Source organism: Hyla sarda, chromosome 2, assembly GCF_029499605.1.
Source record: "Hyla sarda isolate aHylSar1 chromosome 2, aHylSar1.hap1, whole genome shotgun sequence".
NCBI classification, from domain to species: Eukaryota; Metazoa; Chordata; class Amphibia; order Anura; family Hylidae; genus Hyla; species Hyla sarda.
In genome coordinates, this window is record NC_079190.1 from 144,964,737 (window position 1) to 144,988,247 (window position 23,511).

General features: G+C 40.1%; 1 protein-coding gene across 1 annotated transcript in view; it reads right to left on the minus strand.

Moving 5' to 3' along the window:
- Positions 1-2,698: 2,698 nt before the first annotated feature.
- The window catches only part of ACOD1 (aconitate decarboxylase 1), a 55,669-nt gene continuing 34,856 nt past the window's right edge, over positions 2,699-23,511 (minus strand). The window contains exons 3-6 of the mRNA XM_056560098.1: positions 14,935-15,096; positions 14,558-14,647; positions 6,994-7,199; positions 2,699-3,647 (exon numbers count right to left, since the gene is read on the minus strand). Of these exons, the coding sequence (XP_056416073.1) occupies positions 2,699-3,647; positions 6,994-7,199; positions 14,558-14,647; positions 14,935-15,012 (1,323 nt within the window). The 5' untranslated portion in view covers positions 15,013-15,096. The remainder of the gene's footprint in view (positions 3,648-6,993; positions 7,200-14,557; positions 14,648-14,934; positions 15,097-23,511) is intronic.

Sequence of the window (23,511 nt, forward strand, 5' to 3'; positions counted from 1 at the left end):
TTATTCTGAACCATTAGCATGAACATAGTGGGCACCTGAAAGAGATATGAGCTGTTGCTTAATAATGGTCCCAAGTCACTGCAAGTGAATGTTCTTACATGTGCATGAAAATATGCATGATAATGCAACACTATTTAACTATTTGTGAAAATGTAAAATGTAATACAGAAACAAAATCACCAAAATACAGTATTATTAAAAGTTTGTCAGGTAAAATTTATTAGGTTATGAGCAAAATGTTGGCCTTTTTCATTTAAAGCACTGACAGTTTTTTATTTCAGATTTCATAAGTATGTTCACGGAACAATAAAACATGTACAATCATGCTACATACCACACATTGGGCCTCATTTACTTAGCTGAAACCAACCAGTTTTTGTCGGGTTATTTTGGCACAGAGTGTCTGCGACATGTCTGCGCCAGTCTACACCGGAAAAGGGGTGTGGTCTGTCACCAAAGGGGGGAATGGCCAGACCAAAAAGGGGCGTGGTTTCACAACCCGACCTATTTACTATTGAATTCACAGAAAATTCTCTGGATAAATGGCTGGAAATTTCCACCTAGAAAAAGCTGGTCAGAAAATGTTCCCGACGTTTCCCAATAGTAAATAGTAAGGAATTCTGCAAGTCTGAAACAACATTTCTCACTAGTAAAAACCAGACACTCTTAGTAAATAATGCCCATTATGTGTTAAAGAATGAAATAAAATGTATTAAAATAGTGATATAAATTATCTCGATAAATATCTTTCTTATATACATATTATTATATGAATTGACATGGTATATGTATTCATTTTGTTAAATCATATTTCTAAAATAATTTCCTCCTATAAGTGTTTTCTGTAAAACAGAAATTGTGCAAAAAAATTTGTCAAATCCCAGTTATATTTTAGCCAGAATAGGACTCAAGTCATTTATTTGGTAGCTATAGGTGTTTATGTTTTATGTCCTCAGCAGAATTTTCTAATTAAGTACCAGAAGGGGGTGTGCCCCTACAAATGCTCTCTGTTGACACCTCTGTCCATGTCAGGAACTGTCTAGAGCAGGAACAGATCCCCACAACAAACCTCTCCTGCTCAGGACAGTTCCTGACATGGACAGAGGTGTCAGCAGAAAGCACTGTGGTCAGACTTAAAAGAACAACTCAATATCCTCTGGAGCATACAGCAACTGATAAGTACTGAAAGGATTATGATTTTTACATAGAAGTAATTGACAAAGCTGTTTAACTTTCTGGCAACTTGATTGATTGATTAGAAAAAAAAATTGATTAGAAAAAATGTTGTTTTCCACCAGAGTACCCCTTTAATGGCGGGCATCAGCGGGATCACTGATGTTCACCATTACCAGTGGGTCCTGCAGTCGCTTTATGTACAGGAAATAAATGTACGTTAGGTACCAGGGCACCAGACTATACATTTTTGTCCATTGTCCTTAAAGGGGTACTCTGCCCCTAGACATCTTATCCCCTATCCAAAGGATAGGTGATAAGATGTCTGATCGCAGGGGTCCCACTGCTGGGGACCCCCGCGATCTCGGCTGCTGCTCCCCGCTGTCATCACTGCACAAAGCAAACCCGCTCTGTGCGTAATGATGGGCGATACAGGGACCGGAGCATCGTGATGTCACGGCTCCACCCCTCGTGACGTCACCGCTCCACCCCCTCGTGACATCACGACCCGCCCCTTAATGCAAGCCTGCATAGACTTGTATTGAGGGGGTGGAACGGGACGTAATAAGGGGCGGAGCCGTGTCATAACGATGCTCCGGCCCCTGTATCACTCGTCATTCTGCACAAAGTGAATTTGCTCTGTGCAGTGATGACAGTGGGGTGCAGCAGCCGAAATCGCGGGGGTCCCCAGCCACAGGACCCCCTTTGGATAGGGGATAAGACGTCTAGGGGCAGAGTACCCCTTTAAGGGGTTAATGGGAAACAAAAATATTTACATATCTGAGGAGGGGAAAATCTCTCTTTAAATAGAACCTGTATGGATATTCTAAACATCTATCCACCACAGCCTTATACTGTAGGAAGTTAGGTTTGTTAACATGTTCCTATATGTATTCATCGCTGCATTATGTCAAAAAGAATTCTGAATACAACATGAGCCAGATGCATATTACTGATAACAAGTCATGGAGGGGATGCTGGCTGATCATGCTGGCTTGTCATGCATAGTGAAGAGGTGCACTGGCCCTGTTTTCATTTGCATACTGTACATGCACTGGATGCAACTGGTACAAACTTGTAAGGATGTAGTCAGTCTGTGGGACACCAATCAGACTAGAAAGGGAATGTTTACAGACCAGCCAATGTGAATATTCAGGTTGGTGGTACGGTAAAGGTTGTAAAATTTCCTAATAGACTCCTTTGAACAAGAATGAAGCTGAGCCACTGGGGAAAAGTCGAGCTTTAGAAAAGTTGTCTTAGTAAGTTGAGCTTACTGTTAACCTTACCAACATACAGGAATGTGGGCATTTCCTGCATGTCGGGATGGAGAACAGAAAACTCCAAGCAGAGGAATGGGGAGAGAGATATCATCATCAGAACAGCACCAGCAGCAGGTTAGTATGTTTAAAAATAATCACTTGGACAACCCCTTTAAAAAAGGATGACAATATACATAAATGTAGTAACCTTTAAAAGTTATAGATGTATTTTAGTATCAAAATAACACATGTAGTTATAAATATTGTTAGACTGATCTCTCTTGCTTGCTAGAAACTTGACCTCTTTGTTTTAAAAATGAGCAAAGAACTGAGCAGTCTGATAGATCTTCCAGCATGTTCACCATCTCCACAATGCCTTCCACTCCATCTTCAGAAAGCACAGTCAATGCATTAGACCGGAATTTCTTTTCAAGGTCTTCTTTGCTCAGTGGCTTTCTCCAATGACCATAGAATGTGTTGCACCTCTCTGAATAGGTGGCTCCATTTGTCATTGTAACACTCACCTCACAATACAGTTTCTCAAAATTTGGTTGATTATCAGACGGGTGAAGAACGTCTGTTTTACTAAGCATCTTCTGTAGTTCTGGCCTGGAAATGTTCTGAGCACTGAAAGACTGGATGGACACAAGTCCATCTAATAAGGCTGTGCAGGCATTGAACTGGAAGGAATGTCGAGCTTCATGTTCAGTACTTGGTAAAGGACGACTCACATACTTAGCATCTGGGATTTTGAGAACAATATTTTGAATATCATCAATAGGCAATAATTGATTATCCCCAGTAATGTGTTTCCGTACTGCACATGCTGCGTCTGCAACCCAGTGCATCCCAAGATGAGCTGGGAACCGTTTAATAGCCACATCTTGTTTCTCTAGCAGCCAACTGTATGATTCCAGGGATGGCAGGGCTTGTGGGTTATAGTCAGAGTAGAAAGCACCAAAACCAGACTCTAAATCCAGGATCCGCTTATTCCCTTCAAGACCTAAAAATGCAAAGCAAGCAGCTTCCAGGCCATGTCTGCATGCATTGCCTATGTGGAGGGGCTTAGTCTGTGTTCCTGCATTGGCCATAGGAGCTCCAGAATATGATGCAGCAATAGCTAAGGCTTCTCTGCACTGAATCTGATCCAGGCCTAAAAATTTAGAAGAAGCTGCAGCACTCCCCATTGTACCAACTACAGCAGGAGGGTGAAACCTACAAAACAAAGGAAAATTATAAATCGTGTACTCCTAAAATATATTTTGAATTATCATTATATCCTTATATAGCAAGGCTGAAAAACTGAAGAAATTGTATTTTAACGCTCCTTCACTGTCTTCCTATTTTAGTAGCTTAAAGGGGTACTCCGGTGGCAAACAGGATTTTTTTAAAAATCAACTGGTGCCAGAAAGTTAAACAGATTTGTAAATTACTTCTATTTAAAAAGCTTAATCATTAATGTACTTATCAGCTGCTGTATATTAGAGAGGAAGTTCTTTTCTTTTTTAATTTCTTTTCTGTCTGACCACAGTGCTCTCTGCTGACATCTCTGTCAGTATCAGGAACAGTCCAAAGCAGGAGAGGTTTGCTATGGGGATTTGTTTATGCTTTGGACAGTTCTTGACACAGATAGAGGTGTCAGGAGAGAGCACTGTGCTCAGACTAAAAAATGCAAAAACAAAAGAACTTCCTCTGGAGCATACAGCAGCTGATAAGTACTGGAAGGATTAAGATTTTTTATTAGAAGTAATTTACAAATCTATTTAACTTTTTGCCACCAGTTGATTAAAAAAAAATAGTTTTCCACCAGAGTACCCATTTAAATGATAACCATTATGCAGGACAACTTATTCCTATCCAAAGGAGATAAGTGTCTGATCGTGGGGGGGGGTCTGACCGCTGAGACCACCCGCGATCTCCTGCATGGCACCCCTGCTCTCCCCAGGAATGGAGCATGTTGACCCCTGCACGAAGCGGTGGCCGACACGTCCCCTCCATGTATCTCTCTAGGAGAGCTGGAGATACAGCGTTTGGGTATATACCGCTCTTCCTTAGAGATACATGGAGGGGGCGTGTCGGCTGCCGCTTCATGCAGGGGTCAACATGCTCCATTCCTGGGGCCTGCCAGGGTGCCGTGCAGGAGATTGTGGGGGGTCCCAACAGTGGATAGGGGATAAATTGTCCTGCATGATATTTCTCCTTTGAATGCTTTCTTTTTGTCAATTAATGCCCCTTTTACATGTTTATTTAACCCCATTATCTTTTTCCTGTTCCTGATCCTTTTCATTCCCATAAGGTATGCAATTCTCACAGTGAAAATTGTAGATACTTAAAAAAAATATCCCATTTATTGTCTATACTTTTGTTTTTGAGGGCATTATCCCAGTCTATAATGTTAAAGTAGTTATTCAGGATTACAAAAACAGAGCTGATTTCTTCCAATAACAGCACCACACCTGTTCTGTTCTTAGGTGGTGTGTGCTATTGGAGCTCAGTTTCATTAAAGTGAATGGAGCCAAGTTGTAATACCGCACAGAACCTGAAGACAGGTATGGTGCTGTTTTTTGAAAACATTTATTTTTTTACTATTTCTGGATAACCCATTTAAGGGCTTTTCTATGCTGATCAATATTTTACTTTTTGTAGTTCAGTGCTTTTGTGGCTTCTCAACAGAACACCCAATTAAAAAACAAGTTAAAATGTATTTATTGTAATCATTATTCCCAATGTGTACCTTAACCTGCACATTAAGCCCCCCCCCCTCTAGTCAGGTCCTGCACCATCGTGCAAAGTAATCACACAGTTTGGCAATCCTAGTCTTTGTGACAGATTGCCTTCTCTGTCCCCTAATAATTGAGTCCCCCACGACCAGCATCTGTCTGGCCTGCCCTGTACTCCTATTTCCCTCCTTACTAGAGCGGACAACTCCATGGCTTTAGAGACCGTGTCATGATGCAACAATGCTACTCCTGAACTTACATCCTATTGTCTGCCAACATAGCAAACTTGTTGGGTTGTGTCAAATTAGGACTCGCCTCCCTGCAATCTTCCCTTTACCCCTCCTATCTGTCACCCAGCTAGCTTTCTGCTTCTCATGCGCCACCATACCTCTATCCTCCCCCACATCTGCCCCAGGATGTGCTTACTCAGTGAGCAGTAGACTCCTTTCTAAGTTGTCAATGGACCTCAATGTTGCCAGATCTGGGCTTCTAAGTAGATAAAGTGCACACATCTGAAACAGCATTAGGAATCCTTGAATAGCTGTTCAAGTATTGCATACATAGAGCAAGATGTACATATGACAGTATTACCAGGCACATTTTTGCTAATGGGGATATCAGGTATACATAACTGTGGTTAAAACATAAGAAATGTAAGCAGACAGTAGATAAATACAATTGGCTCTCCTCTAAGCTCCCTGAGTCTAAAGTCCCTTTATCTCAAATCCCACACTTAAAGGGGTATTCCAGTGAAAAACATTTTTTACATAACAACTGGCTCCAGAATGTTAAACAGATTTGTAAATTAGAGAATTTAAAAAAATCACTAGCGCTGGATGGGTCTGGTTTGATGTGTGATTGTACTGCTGCTTTACTATAAAGGTGGTCCCCTATGGATGCACACTGTGTAGAAAGTAATATACTGAAGCCGAGACTTCCGAAACGTACGTCGATAGCCTTGTGGACTGCTGAGGATACCATAGTGACGTCACTCACAACACACTCAGTCGGAACCTTAACCTGATCGTAGCGTGCGTGCAAGTTAGTAGAGGCGCCACCGGCCGGGGCTCGCTTCCACTGCAATCCACGCTCCTTCCTAGAGACCGGACCCTTCATGAAGTAACACTCTGGGAAACAACATTAAAAGAAGTAACCCGCTACATCCGGAAGTCAATTCAGTAAGAACCACTTTCAACCTCTGGAACACCACTTCAGGGAGTACACGTATCTGCAGAGCGGTACCTCCTTCACTGCAATACACAGCGATCGCGCTGTAACAGCATTGCTGTGGGATCATTACACTTACACCGCAACTACCGATTTTTATCAGCAACCGTACTATCTACAGGTCAGTTTGTAACTTGTGTGTATAATACAGCGCTTACTATTCAATTATTTTTCAGATTTGCAAATTACTTCTATTAAAAAATCTTAATCCTTCCAGTACTTATCAGCTGCTTAAATTGAGTTGATCTTTTCTGTTTGACAACAGTGCTCTCTGCTGACACCTCTGTCTGTTTCAGCAACTGTCCAGAGTAGGAGCAAATCCCCAAACCTATCCTGCTCTGGACAGTTCCTGAGACAGACAGGTGTCAGCAGAAAGCACTGTTGTCAGACAGAAAAGAACAACTCAACTTCAGCAGCTGATCAGTACTGGAAGGATTAAGATTTTTTAATAGAAGTAATTTACAAATCTGTTTAACTTTCTGGAGCCAGTTGATATGAAAAAGAAAGTTTTTCACTGGAATATTCCTTTAAGACAATACACACTTAGGATCAAAACCGCTCCCACAATCGCTTTCTTTGTTCGTGTTTTAAAGTTTTTCCTCTCTCCTGCATACCTTCTTGGAATATTCCTGGCTTCATTAGAAAAATGCATTAGTCTTCCCTGTACCTCTACGCCAACGTTAAATGCCAAAAGAAAATCTAGTCCAGATTTCTTGCGATGTGAAGGTAAAGTTTCTGAAAGTGCAATCAAAGAAGGCAGGATAGCCCCAGATGGATGTGTGGCAGGGTGCCAGGTGTCATCAAAGTCCATTGAGTGAACCTAAAAAATTGTAAATGGGCAAATCAATTATTAAGAAAAAGCCAATAATAATATCCTTATGGATTATTCAGATTGTCCTTACAAGAGTTTTATGGAAGTTTAATATTAAGCGCCTAACAAGATTCCGACTCCCAGCAACACCACTGATCAGCTGATTTAAGGGCAGCTATTTGAGGGACAAGTTTGTATCTCTATATTAGACTTCTGTTGAATAATTTCCATAATAAATTCTGTAGAAGATCTATTAAAAGTTGCAAAGGAAAAAAGGGGTAGTTGGCCATAGAATGCAGTGTGATTTTAGCTTTTACTTTTCAAAATGGCTGTAATGGTCGACTGCTTTAGTTTTTCTTTAATATACTTTTTATAAATTACCTTAAAATACCTTTAAATGGGCACTGTCAGATACAAAAACTTTTTATATGTTGTACATCTTGGCAAAACATTAACCTTTCTAATATACTTTATAAGAAAAATGTATTTCCTTTTTATAGAAATCATGGCTTTGTCCAAGCTGAAGCACAGGCATGGACAAAGTCCAGTAAGTTAGGGTGGGCTAGTACTCCTCTGTGCTCTCTCCTGTCTGATAGTACTCCTCTGTGCTCTCTCCTGTCTGATAGGACTCCTCTGTGCTCTCTCCTGTCTGACAGTACTCCTCTGTGCTCTCTCCTGTCTGATAGTACTCCTCTGTGCTCTCTCCTGTCTGATAGGACTCCTCTGTGCTCTCTCCAGTCTGATTGTACCCCTCTATGCTCTCTCTTGTCTGATAGTACTCCTCTGTGCTCGCTCCTGTCTGATAGTACTCCTATGTGCTCTCTCCTGTCTGATAGGACTCCTCTGTGCTCTCTCCTGTCTGATAGGACTCCTCTGTGCTCTCTCCAGTCTGATTGTACCCCTCTATGCTCTCTCTTGTCTGATAGTACTCCTCTGTGCTCGCTCCTGTCTGATAGTACTCCTATGTGCTCTCTCCTGTCTGATAGGACTCCTCTGTGCTCTCTCCTGTCTGATAGGACTCCTCTTTCCTCTCTCCTGTCCGATAGGACTCCTCTGTGCTCTATCCTGTCTGATCGTACTCCTCTGTGCTTTGTCATGTCCTATCAGACAGGAGAGAGCCCAGCGGAGTACTATCAGACAGGAGAGAGCACAGAGGAGTACTATCAGACAGGAGAGAGCACAGAGGAGTACTATCAGACAGGAGAGAGCACAGAGGAGTGCTATCAGACAGGAGAGAACACAAAGGAGTACTATCAGACAGGGGAGAGCACAGAGGAGTACTATTAGACAGGAGAGAGCACTGAGGAGTCCTATCAGACAGGAGAGAGCACAGAGGAGTACTATCAAACAGGAGAGAGCATAGATGAGTCTTATCAGACAGGAGAGAGCACAGAGGAGTCCTATCAGACAAGAAAGAGCACAGAGGAGTCCTATCAGACAGGAGAGAGCACAGAGGAGTGCTATCAGACAGGAGAGAGTACAGAGGAGTCCTATCAGACAGGAGAGAGCACAGAGGAGTACTATCAGACAGGAGAGAGCACAGAGGAGTCTTATCAGACAGGAGAGAGCACAGAGGAGGCCTATCAGACAGGAGAGAGAGAGAGAGCACAGAGGAGTGCTAGCCCACCCTCACTTGCTGGAATTTTTCCATGCCTGTGTTTCAGCTTGGACAAAGCCATGATTTTATAAGGCACGATTTCTATAAAAGTAAATAAAAAATTGTTATACAGTATATTAGAAAGGTTAATGTTTTGCCAAGATGTACAGCATATAAAAAGTTTTTGAATCTGACAGTGCCCATTTAAAGGGAATCTATTAAATTGTACATGTAGCCTGATCTCCCAACATCATGTTATACAGCTAGAAGAGACAAGCAGATCGATATACACTCCACACCTCTGGAATTTTAACACAAGAAGGAAAGAAAGGTTGTGGAATTATCTGGATTGGTAAACATGTTAATGGTATGCATTTTAAGTAAAAATTGAAGAGAAATATTAAAATCATCTCAATTTATACAGAAATACATACTTACATGCCTTGGCGTGCTATCACTGAGGATATAAATACCTGAGAAATGTTCTGCCATGCTGAATGCAAGCAAATCATCAGGATTCAATGCTTGCAGATCCCCGCACAATTGCCAAACAATACATTAATAAATGTGCTCAATGGGAGACAAGTACAGAGACATCACATGTCATGGTAGCACATACCATACATTATGCCATCCCACACCATAATCCTGGGCGTAGGACTGGTGTGACGTTCCTTCCTCAGCACTGAAATTGCAACACCAAGAAGGATAAGCTGTAAGGTTATGGTGCTGAGCAAGATGCCAACGGAATGAAGGTCTATCTTTTTCAGTGATGATTCCCACTTTAGTCTTAGATGCAATGATAGCCAGAGATTTGCACATGGTCAATGCCATGAAAAGGCCTTCAGGAGGTGATATTACACTGGTCCAACTCCTGGGATTATGGTGTGGGGTGGCATAATGTAGGGCAGCCTGACCCCACTAGTCTTTATTCCAGGTACAATATTAGCTTAGCATTAAATTAATTTAGTCTTCAAACCAGTGGAATTGCCATTTCCCCGGAGGGTCTTCAGAGCTGTTTTTCAACATGACAATTTGCCGCATTTTTCACGTGCTACTGAGAGCAACTTGAATGGCCTAAACATGCTATGATGGTGAGCTATGATGGCGAGCTATGATGGCTAAAAGTGTCTCCGGACTTGTCTCCGATTGAGCACATCTGGTATAGGTCCGCATTAGTCAGCATTTGTGCAGTGAGCTGCCAACAGCGAATCCTGATGATTTTTGAGCCGAAGTGCATTCAGGGTGGCAAAACATTATTAACCATTAATAACTTTAATAATAGAATGCCACAGCGTGTGAGTGTATTTCTGCATGTGTGGCTCATAATAAAATATACATAAATCAAAATGTTTTAACTATTTAGTTTCCATCTGATCATCATTGCATCATTATCATGTCTATTGATCCTGTGTTTTCTATAATTTTCCAACTTTACCCAATTTTAGTGTTGAGAAGTCTATTATGAAACCAACCATGATAGGTTAAAAATGTAAGGGTAAGCCATCAATATAAGATGTGTGGGGTGCCCTCACCTGGCACCCCTGCTGAACAGTTGTTGGGCAGAACTGCTGTGCCTAGATGTGTACTGTGTTGGAAGCCTTCTATATGCTCCCTGTGTAGTAGATCTGCTTGGTTACTGCAGCGCAGCTTTCCTTGATAAGCATTTTCTTTTTAACTGCAGTGTAATTTGTGACAGTATTTGCTTTAGAAATGCAAATTACAAGGTGATTCCATAATTTTTCCTTTACTTAATCAAAAAAACATATGCCATCAAAGAAAATATGTAACTTTTATTTGTTTGATGTATGTTCTATGAAACCTGAAAAGCCAACATTGTTTTTGATGAGTAATTTATCAGAGGAGACCAAGAAAATTAGCAGAGAACTTTCTGTTCCCCTTTTTACGTCTTTCTATGCCATTCTTTAAACTTTAGTTCCTGTAAAATGCAGAAAAGGTATTTTCTGTATTTATTATGACTCATGTTGCAGAGATGTAGTTTCTTACAAAATTCACATGTTTGGAAACACTGAAAATTATATTTATTACACAACAGAAAAACACTTGTTAGCGCTTTCAAAATCTGTACTGGCTTGATAATGGAAGCAGCAGGAAGGGACACAATAAAAGTATTATTTATAGATAACTGGGCCAAGTCCCGAAAGGATAGCACATAGATTTATTTTTACTAATTAGCCAGATACTAAAATATGTTCTTTTTTTTCTTATCTATTTCTATATTACGGCTTAAAAATGTATTTAATTTGTTTATACATTATTCTGAGGGCAGCCATCATGTCTGAGATGTTTTTTTTTTACAACATTTAAATATAGCCTTTACAGAAAACCCCATAGACATAGGCACAATAATATGGGGTTGTCCTTATTTATTTGTATGGGATTTGTTTCTAGTCATGATTAGTGACATGTGCAGAGGTCATATCATGAGAAAGGCAGGGAAGAGGCTCATCTCTAAACTTCCGCTATTGAGAAAGGTGTTATTTTTACATTGGGGTCGTCTTTCATTGTAACCTTGTCTGTGATGATCAGCAGGACATTGATAGAAAGTGGTTATTTACACAACAGGAACTGTAAGCCTATTATGAGGCCTAGTTGTCAGACTGAAAGCTGCAAGATTTCAGGATGATTTTATAATAAAGATAGTAAAATGGTAAAGTTAGAAAAAATATCTGGTGAAACATGGTTAATATACATTAATGATCCATAACAATTAAACCACTTAGGCTAAACTCTTTTTATTTTTTTGACGGACGTCATTTTGACGGGGCAATAACGGGTCACGATGGACCCCATTATAGTCAATGGGGCAAGTACTATTTTGATGGTGCAAGCAGTAGTTTTTCTCCCGTTATTCTCCCCGGTGGTCCTGATGGCCGTCACACTACGAGGTCATAACGGTAGTGTGAAAGGGGCCTTACATAATATGGTGTAGATACCCCTTGTACTGCCAAAACAGCTCTGATTTATCAAGGCACAGACTCTAAAGGAGTAAGCATCACAGAGCCCGGCTTACCTTCTTTCTGTAGAATTTCTTGGTCCCATCTCCTTTCTAGGTAGGCAACCCACACACAAGTGGTTATGTACATGATTTTAAAAAAAAGCGATTTCTCAGACAAGAGCATCTTCTTCCTTGGGTCCATGGCCCTTTGATGGCCATGTGTCCATTGCAGGTGCTTTTAGCAGTAAAGAAGGCTCAGCATGGGCACGATGATCAGTCTGCAGATAAGCATTCTATGTAGAAAGCTGATGCTGTCTGTTAAAACACTTTTTTTTTATTAATGCCAGCATTAAATGGGCACTGTCAGATACAATAACTCTTGATATGTTGTAAAGAATGCAAAACCTATAGGTTTTGCAATTGCTTTCATTAGAAAATTTTCAGTATTTCATACTGAAAAAGCCAGTCAAACAACTGCCCCCCCCCCCTGCCTGCTTGGACACATACTAGCCCTGCTGTGTCCATGTGTCATTACCTACATCATGGACCCACTTCCTTGATTGACAGTGGTGAGCGCAGGGCTCAAAGCGGGAGGAAAAATTCTCCCACTGTCAGCTTGTGTCCCGCTACTGTCAGTGAGGACAAGCTGGGAGTTGTAGTTTTGCTAATGCTAGGGGAGATGTGAGCAGACAGCATACTGAGGGAGGGGGCAGAGACCTGCACAGTGAGGCCACGCCCCCTCCCCACATAAAAAATAGATGTACATGGTCAGGATTAGGTACTAAGTGATATATAAAAAAAAATTTTGTTGGATCTGACGGGTACGCTTTAACTTTTTAAAGAAAATTGTCCTACATTAGCTCTCACATGAAATAAGACCAGTTGAGCTAGGCTTCACTGCTATCATGGGTTGTAAAACCTTTGGCACCATGAGCTCTCGCCGGCTCACCAATTGTCATTTATATGGACACTTTTGGTAGTTAATAATCATAGTATACAAGGGACATGCAACAAAACCTGCTATTTCAGAGATCCTTTGTCCCAGTAATCTAGCTATCACAATTTGGACACCCAGGGACCCCGATGCTTACTCTTGCCAATGTTATCTGCTCCCTGCACATCAACTTTGAGAGCTGACTGATTACCTGCTGGCTAATATCTGTTACCCTGTGACAAATGCCATTGTATTGAGATAAAAAAATATGGTGCACTTAATCTGCCGTTGGTTTTAATGTCATGGTTGATCAGTGTATATAAGGCAATATATAAGGAACATTGGTACACATAACTGTACATTTCTTATTTATCTGCACTATGTCCTGCAATATTTATAGATGTCTGAGACTATAGCAACCCAGTACAGGCATCACAATAAAGAAAGCATATGCCGTATATACTCGAGTATAAGCCGACCTGAATATAAGCCGAGGCCCCTAATTTCACCCCAAAAACCTAGGAAAACTTATTGACTCGAGTATAAGCCTAGAGTGGGAAATACATCATCCCCCTTCCGGTCATCATCTCCCCTGTCATCATCCAGAACCCCCTATCATCATCACCCCCATCATCATCACCCCTGTCATTATCACCCCCATCATCATCACCCCCATCATCATCACCCCCATCATCATCACCCCCTGTCAATCCCCCAGTCATCATCCAAACCCCCCTTTTGTTTTCTACTCACCTCCTCAGTTGTTGCTTTCTCGGTGGGGAGGGTGAGCTGGTCCGGGGCCTTCCTTCTTCACCAGGAGGCCCTCTTCTCTGCTCCAGGCCGGCCCCGGACTAGTGACACTGCATTGACGACAACGCGCAAGGATGTCCGTGCGCAGCAGACGTCCGTGACGTCAGGGGCGTCCCTGCACGCGGACGTCTGCTGCACACGGCGTCTCTGCGTGCGGCAGTGTCAATGCAGCGTCACTAGTCCGGGGCCGGCCTGGAGCGGAGAAGAGGGGCTCCCGGTGAAGATGGACAGCCCGGATCACCCTCCCAACGGATGGTCACTGCAGCGTAGATGGGCGAAGATGGACGGCCTGGCCCGTCCCCCCCCACCCCCACAGGTATGCCTGAAGTTTTTTTTTTGTTCACTCGAGTATAAGCCGAGGGGGGTGTTTTCAGCATGAAAAATCATGCTTAAAAACTCGGTTTATACTCGAGTATATACGGTACATTTTCTGTATTCTGAGTTATTACCAAGAGTGCCTTTCTATCAAGTTAAATAAGAGCTGCCACCATTGTCTATGCTGATTTGTGATATTACCCATAGGTTTAAAATGACAAGACACAATTGTGATTACAAATGGGTTTTTTGTCTACTACTTCACTAAATCCTTGGTCTCTTTTTGAATAAATTAACATCATTGGAGTGGGTCCTTTATCCACTATAAGACTGACAAATAAAGCTGACTGTCAGAAAATGTAGCAGCACTTGACAAAGAAAATTGTATTTTTCAGTTGTCGGTGTACTTTTACATTTCCATAAAAAATAACTGAAAAATGGCACAATACAGATAAAACTATTATTTTATGGAAAGTACACGTATTTACTAAAACAGACATATTGAGAGAACTGATAGGTCCTCCTTTACTTTTTAACTATTACTAAAGAAGTTTTAGTTCAAGGATTGTGATAACTACAAAAGATAATGCCAATATAAGCTTAATAGAACCAAGCTTAGAGCGTATTGCTAGTTTTACATCCAAAACGATCTGAAGACAATAGTGAAATATCATTATGTATTATTACTACATGATGGTTGGTGTCAATCTAACATTGACAACAGATAATTGAACACAAAGCTTGTTTCTTACAGCAACGCCATTGACAAAGGAGGCGTAGAGTGGAGGAAGACAGAGGTCAGACTGGCCCCAGACCGTGCTTGAGATGTCAGTGCTGTAAATCTGAAATCAATAAAACAGGTGATCACATTTTGCTACTGCAAACTAGAATATTTTATCACTAGAAATGTAATTACATTTATCTGTAAACAGATGTTCTCTTAAAATAACTTTGGGCGGTAGAATATTTGGTAGGATTCTTTTTATAATATATAAGTTATGTTAATACAGATGCAATATAATTACTTTATATATTGACACTTGGTAATCGACTTTAAGTGGGTTATTCAGCCTTTTTACAGAAATAGCCTTTTATAAAAAATGAATATACAGTAATAAATAATCCTTACTTTGCTGTACTGCAATGCCTTTTGAAAGACTTCTGTTGTAGTACCAATCAACCCGACTCCGAGGGTGTCTAAAATCATTCGTTTGCTTCTCCGGATCAATGCTTCTGTTAGATTATTAGTTGTCAGACCATGTATAGTCCCAGCAAAACTCCCTGTGACCGACTGAAAATAACATGAAAAAAGTTATACTTACTGTGTAATGTGCTAACATTTTTTATTTCTGACAAACATCACTAATGAATATGGCTTGTGGAAAAAACCTATAAGGTATATTTTGCTGCATATTTTCTGCACCTGATTTTGTTAGCCATTGACTTTAACCCCTTAAGGACTCAGGGTTTTTCCGTTTTTGCACTTTTGTTTTTTCCTCCTTACCTTTAAAAAATCATAACCCTTTCAATTTTCCACCTAAAAATCCATATTATGGCTTATTTTTTGCATCGCCAATTCTACTTTGCAGTGACATTAGTCATTTTAGCCAAAAATGCACGGCGAAATGGAAAAAAAAAATCATTGTGCGACAAAATCGGAAAAAAAACGCCATTTTGTAACTTTTGGGGGCTTCCGTTTCTACGCAGTGCATATTTCGGTAAAAATTACACCTTATCATTATTCTGTAGGTCCATACAGTTAAAATGATACCCTACTTATATAGGTTTGATTTTGTCGCACTTCTGGAAAAAATCATAACTACATGCAGGAAAATTTATACGTTTAAAAATGTCATCTTCTGACCCCTATAACTTTTTTATTTTTCCATGTACGGGGCGGTATGAGGGCTCATTTTTTGCGCCGTGATCTGAAGTTTTTATTGGTATGATTTTTGTTTTGATCTGACTTTTTGATCACTTTTTATTCATTTTTTAATGTTATAAAAAGTTACCAAAATACGCTTTTTTGGACTTTGGAATTTTTTTGCGCGTACGCCATTGACCGTACGGCTTAATTAATGATATATTTTTATAGTTCGGACATTTAGGCACGCGGCGATACCACATATGTTTTTTTTTTTTTTTTTACACTGTTTTATTTTTCTTATGGGAAAAGGGGGGTGATTCAAACTTTTATTAGGGAAGGGGTTAAATGACCTTTATTAACACTTTTTTTTTACTTTTTTTTTGCAGTGTTATAGGTCCCATAGGGACCTATAACACTGCACACACTGATCTCTCATCCTGATCACAGGCGTGTATTAACACGCCTGTGATCAGCATTATCGACGCTTGACTGCTCCTGCCTGGATCTCAGGCACGGAGCAGTCATTCGTCGATCGGACACCGAGGAGGCAGGTAAGAGCCCTCCCGGTGTCCGATCAGCTGTTCGGGACGCCGCAATTTCACCGCGGCGGTCCCGAACAGCCCGACTGAGCAGCCGGGATACTTTCAGTTTCACTTTAGAAGCGGCGGTCAGCTTTGACCGCCGCTTCTAAAGGGTTAATACCGCACATCGCTGCGATCGGCGATGTGTGGTATTAGCCGCGGGTCCCGGCCGTTGATTAGCGCCGGGACCCACGCGATATGATGCGGGATCGCGGCGTGATCCCGCTTCATATCGCGGGAGCCGGCGCAGGACGTAAATATACGTCCTGCGTCGTTAAGGGGTTAATAGATAAGAAAATATTTTTGGAAAAGTCCTAAAGGTATACATTGGCCCTGATTTACTAAGAGTGGAGTGTAGGTTTCTTTGTGGGTTTTAACTCCCTTCCATTTTTTTTCACGGTATTTACTAAGCTTTCCCTACATTTTCCACTTTTCCCTACATTTTGCTTTTTTTACACATGCTCTGATCTGTCAAGTTTTCCTCAGCTCAAATCCACTAAATTTTCTGTGGAAACCTTAGTAAATATGTTGGTTGTTTGTGAAAATGTCGGGAACATGGCCCTTTTCTGTAACCATGCCCCTTTCCCCAACAGACACGCCCCTTTTTTGGGTTTCCTCAGTAAAATGGAGAGTGTGTCGGGTTTTTTATTTCTGGCGCAGACAGAATTCTGGCACAATGAGACAGAATTCTGGTGCAAATTACGCCGCAGACAGAATTTCTGGCGCAATAGTAAATCAGGGCCATTGTATGCAAGTGATCATAAAACAAAATGTTAATATGCCTTTATTCAGTTTTAGAAGCAGTAAGCAGCATCCGCTGTGGATTTATCAGCATAAAAATAAGTTGATTCAATTCTTCACGATAACAGTAACATAAACATTAAACAATAGGCAATGTCACAACAGTTAAAAGCCCATTAATGGTCTAATCACACCACTTTTATGGGCTAGTCTGGAGGGACTTGACTTTCTTGGTTAGCAAAATTAAAATATTCAACTATATCCTGTGTGGTACCCATATGTTTTTTGAGATAAACCTACATCAATAGAGTGTCCCATCTAAACACTGTTTTTATTCAACGTTATATAATATGGCAAACATTGTATGCACTATATGGACAAAAGTATATGGCTGCATCTTTGAATCATTGGATTTAGGTGTTTCATTCAGACTCATGGGCAAATGTGTATAAAATCAAGCATCTACTAAGGCAGTCTACCTTTTCAAACATTTGTGAAAAATTAGTTGTTTTAAAAAGCTCACAGAATTCCAGTGTGGAACTGTAATAAGAAGCCACTGCTGCCCCAAGTCATTTTATGAAATTTCTTCCCTCCCAGATCGTCCAAGATTGTGAGTGGTATTATTAAAACATGGAAAAATTTAGGAGACACAGAAAATTGGCCACCACGCTCTGTAACTTTACATGGTCTCCATTTTGTGGCTAAGTTTTGAGGAAATAATGCATATCAGTCAGACTCAATGACTGCAGAGTTCCAAACATCATCTGACATTAAAATCAACACAAAAACTGTACCCGCTGGGAATTTTATGGCATGTGTTTCCATAGTCAAGTAGCTGCATGAAAGCATTACATTACCACAATGCCAAACGTCAAATGGAGTGATGTAAAGCATCCAAAAATAAGAAAAAATCCTAAGCACTACTTGTTTGCTCTTAAAAAAAAAACTGCATCCGGCTTTTATTGGTCACCAAAATGAATGACGCTTCAGCAGAACAGTAATGTTAGTACTGGCTGTATTGTTCTGCTGAAATGTTCTTTTTTGCAAGCAATAAAATCTAGATGCAGCTTTTATGAGAGCATACAAGGAGTGCTGTGTTATCTAGCAGTCCAATAGACAAGTCTAGGTTTGGAAATTGCTAGAACGTTACCAGCCTTACTACATTGTGCCATTTGAAAAGTTTTGCGAAGGAAGGATAATGCTATGTGGTTGTATTTCAGGGGCTGGCCTAAACCACTTGGTTTCAAATTCATAATGCTTCCACATATAAAGACATTTTGGACTATTGTATGCTTCCAACTTTGTGGGAACAGTTTGGGAAGGGCCCTTTTCTATTCTAGCATGACTGTGCCCTAGTAGACCAAGCAAGGCTCATTTGTTGACTGAGTTTAGTATTAAAGGATTTAGTCTACACATAGCTCTAACCTCAACCCTATTGAACACCTCTGGGATGAATGGTTAAGGAGGTTGTGAGCCAGGCCCTCTTATCCAACATCAGTGTCTGACCTCACAAAGGCTCTTGTAAAAGAGAAATAAACTAGCCAAATATCACCAAAAATAGTCATACCCATCAGGATTGTCTATAGAAATGCAGGACATCTGAGAAAAATACACAATGCAAGTATATATCTATGCAAAATAATGTTTAAATAGTAAAAAGACTGGTACAGGCCTGAAAAATTTAACTATCTTCTTCTTTCATTTCTTTACAGTTTATTCCACAGATAATGCATACGAACATAATTAGTTACATTAAAAATGATTAAATAATACAGAATAGTAAATAGTTATCCATGCCCACACGTATGGAGCCCACAGTTTACACTGCTCAAGTGAGTGGCTGGGATTTTGTTAGATGTGATTATCTGACCCCACATAATACACCTCATTTACCTCATTAAAGGGTACTCTGGTGGAAAACTTTTTTTTTTTTTTTTTTTTTAAATCAACTGGGGCCAGAAAGTTAAACAGATTTGTAAATTACTTCTATTAAAAAATCTTCTGGAACACAGAGCTCTCTGCTGACATCATGACCACAGTGCTTTCTGCTGACATCTCTGTCCATTTTAACAACTGTCCAGAGTAGAAGAAAATCCCCATAGCAAACATATGCTGCTCTGGACAGTTCCTAAAATAGACAGAGATGTCAGCAGACTGCACTGTGGTCATGATGTCAGCAGAGAGCTCTGTGTTCCAAAAAGAAAAGAATTTCCTCTGTAGTATTCAGCAGCTAATAAGTACTAGAAGGATTAAGATTTTTTTAATAGAAGTAATTTACAAATCTGTTTAACTTTCTGGCCCCAGTTGATTTAAAAAAAAAGTTTTCCACCGGAGTACCCCTTTAACTATGGATTAGACTTATATGTAGACCACAATTAATTAAATTAACTACATACAGTATTTTGCTTTATCCATGTATGGAATTATTGCATGTATGTTATAATACACTAAAAGCATAGATTACAGACCCACTATTCCATTACTACCCAGGAGATTATCCTTACTGGATTTTTACAAGAAAATCCAGTAAATGTGATCATTAAAGTACTTTTGTGAAGCACAGTGCTCCATAATGTATTCAATATATTACTAACACTAGTAGAGTAAGCATAGAATCTTACCTTAACAGCATGCATGTTTCTTAGAAAGAATAAGTAGTGTAGCTTACTGACTTTGGTTCCCCTTATAACTTCTTCAAACATCCTGACATATTTTATAGTCTATCCACCTATGTGGCAACTCACAACACCCTTCCCACACGTCTCTTTCTTCCCTTTTTTAAAAACTGGGTTTTCCACTTTACATCATTTTCAAGTTCCCAGTCTGCTAGAGGTTAAAAAAAAAATCCTCGCATTGAAAAATCAGATCAATGACCCACATCATTACGATGATCTATTCCACACTAAAATATTTTACCATCTACTGACATGTTTTAACACCATACTGAAAACTTTATTTGATTTGGATGTACTGCAGAACATTGTCCCAGTTTTATTTGTATACTTTACTTTTAATGGTCAGTATAACATGTGTTCTGTCTTCTATGAAAAACAGTAACATAAAATATTATATGTTATAGAATAAGTGATTATTAGGTAAAATGTTACAAATTACTATTGCCAACTAAAAAAGTTTTTTGCCTAGAGCTTAAACTTCGAGGCAGATCTCACTGGAGTAGTGTCCCCCACTAAGTCAATGTGACACCATCCCTTTAAGCTGACCCCCTACTGTGTAAGAAAAGTTATGTATTAAAGGGGTACTCCACTGGAAAACATATTTTTTTGAATGAACTGGTGCCAGAAAGTTAAACATATTTGTAAATTTCTTCTGTAAAAAAAATCAGCTGCTGTATGATCCACAAAAAGTTATTTTCTTTTTGAATTTCCTTTCTGTCTGACCACATTGCTCTTTGCTGACACCTCTGTCCATCTCAGGAACTGTCCAGAGCAGGATAGATTTTCTATGGGGTTTGCTCTTACTCTGGAAAGTTCCTAAAATGGACTGAGGTGTCAGCAGAGAGCACAGTGGTCAAACAGAAAGCAAATTAAAAAAGAAAATAAATTCCTGTGGATTATACAGCAGCTGAAAAGTACTGAAAGGACTAAAAAAATGTAATATAAGTAATTTACAAATCTGTTCAACTTTCTTGCACAAGTTGATGAAAAAAAATGTTTTCCAGTGGAGTACCCCTTTAATGTAAAAAGAAAATGCAATAAACCAATGAATTTAACTACCAGTAATCCGAGGGATATTCACAACTTCCTTATAGAATTTTAGTGTGATCACTGCTGCTGTAGTCATGCATTATTTTCATACATCAGCTTTTGAAATGTAAACACCGAAAAGGAAACAAATGTACCGTATTTATACTATGGCACAACTTAAAATATTCATGTTACTAAAAAATAAATAATAATATGATTATTGTCATTTTAAGGCTGCTTTCACACTATAAAAATACCTCTGTTGTAAAAACCCTGGAAATCGGCCGTTAAATGGCCGTTAGAAAATCCCATTATAGTCTATGGGATTTTTCTAATAGCTGTTTTAACCTGTTATCGCCCGTTATTAATAACGGCCATTATTTAGTGACGGGCGATAGTAACGGGAGAAATAGTACATGCCCTATTTCTCCCGTTACTATCTCCCGTCACAAAATAACGGCCATTATTAATAGCGGGGGCGAAAATGGGTTAAAACGGCTATTGAAGAAATCCCCTAGACTGTAATGGGATTTTCTAACGGCCGTTTAACGGCCAATTTCCAGGGTTTTTATAACGGATGTTTATAACAGAGGTATTCTTATAGTGTGAAAGCAGCCTAAGAAAGCCTTAGAAAGATTTATTGGCAAAATATGTTGATTCAGTGTCATTTATTCAATGATAGTAGCTTCATACTACTACCATGATAGAAACACCACATGGTGTGCCACTGTAGGGTGCTTTGTTGTGTGCTATACAGTGGGGAAAAAAAGTATTTAGTCAGCCACAAATAGTGCAAGTTCTCCCACTTAAAAAGTTGAGAGCGGTCTGTAATTGTAATCATAGGTATACCTCAACTATAACTATGAGAAACAGAATGGGGGGAAAGAATACAGGAAATCAAATTGTAGGATTTCTAATGAATTAATTGGTAAATTCCTTGGTAAAATAAGAATTTGGTCACCTACAAACAAGCAAGATTTCTCGCTCTCACAGACCTGTAACTTCTTCTTTAAGAGGCTCCTCTGTCCTCCACTCGTTACCTGTATTAATGGCACCTGTTTGAACTTGTTATCAGTATAAAAGACACCTGTTCACAACCTCAAACAGTTACACTTCAAACTCCACTATGGCCAAGACCAAAGAGTTGTCAAAGGACACCAGAAACAAAATTGTAGACCTGCACCAGGCTGGGAAGACTGAATTTGCAATAGGCAAGCATCCTGGTTTGAAGAAATCAACTGTGGGAGCAATTATTAGAAGACATACAAGACCACTGATAATCTCCCTCGATCTGGGGCTCCACACATGATCTAACCCTGTGGTGTCAAAATGATCACAAGAACGGTGAGCAAAAATCCCGGGACCACATGGTGGGACCTAGTGAATGACCTGCAGAGAGCTGGGACCAAAGTAACAAAGGCTACCATCAGTAACACACTACGCCACAAGGGACTCAAATCATGCAGTGCCAGACGTATCCCCCTGCTTAAGCCAGTACATGTCTGGGCCCATCTGAAGTTTGCTAGAGAGCATTTGGATGATTCAGAAGAGGATTGGGAGAATGTCATATAGTCAGATGAAACCAAAGTAGAACTTTTTGGTAAAAGCTTAACTCATCGTGTTTGGAGGAGAAAGAATGCTGAGTTGCATCCAAAGAACACCCTACCTACTGTGAAGCATGAGGTGGAGACATCATGCTTTGGGGATGTTTTTCAGCAAAGGGACCAGGACAACTGATCCGTGTAAAGGAAAGAATGAAAGGGGCCATGTATTGTGAGATTTTTAGTGAAAACCTCCTTCCGCCAGCAAGGGCAAGATGAAACGTGGCTGGGTCTTTCAGCATGACAATGATCCCAAACACACCACCCAGGCAACGAAGGAGTGGATCCGTAAGAAGCATTTCAAGGTCCTGAACTAGCATAGCCAGTCTCCAGATCTCAACCACATAGAAAGTCTCTGTTACCCAGCGACAGCCCCAAAACATCACTGCTCTAGAGGAGATCTACATGGAGGAATGGGCCAAAATACCAGCAACAAAGGGTTTATGACAAAGTATTGAGATGAACTTTTGTTATTGACCAAATACTTATTTTTCACCATAATTTGCAAATTAATTATTTTATTTGTTGGAGTATACCTATGATGAAAATGACAGGCCTCTCTCATCTTTTTAAGTGGGAGAACTTGCACAATTGGTGGCTGACTAAATACTTTTTTACATCTGTTCCCCTGTTTGTCATCCATTGCTGCCCTGGCACTGTGTCTGAGAGGTGGCGCGGCCCAGGGACTGGTTTCAGTGGCATTGGGGCTGCTCTGCCAGTTGGGTGGTTACCCCTGTGGGCACTGGTGTTGGGGCAGTGGTGGTTGCCACTCAGTGGCCATTTTATGCTAGTGGCCATGAAGTGGCTAGTGGGCTTGCACTTCATGATCATAAAGTACACTAACAACCTGTTAGTTTAATTAATGTTGCTGAGAAGCATTAGATCAAGGTGCATGTTGTGGATGTGTGACCATGTCTGTTTTTCTCAAGTTGAATTGAAATCCTTTTTTTCCCCACTGTATGTGAGAAATATTTCTCCCTAGAAACAATATATGTCTAATGCAATATACCTTTTTTTATTCTGATGAATTTGTACAGAACCCAACAACAACAAAACCTCTGTATGCTCCTATATGAAAATAGACAATAATTTTTTTTTTCTGGCAATCCAATATACAGTAGTGATCTATTAACAATTGCAGCATTTTGTTTAACCACTTAAGGCGTACCTGTACTTAAGGTGCCCTGAGTCTGCTCCCTTTTTATAACGCGG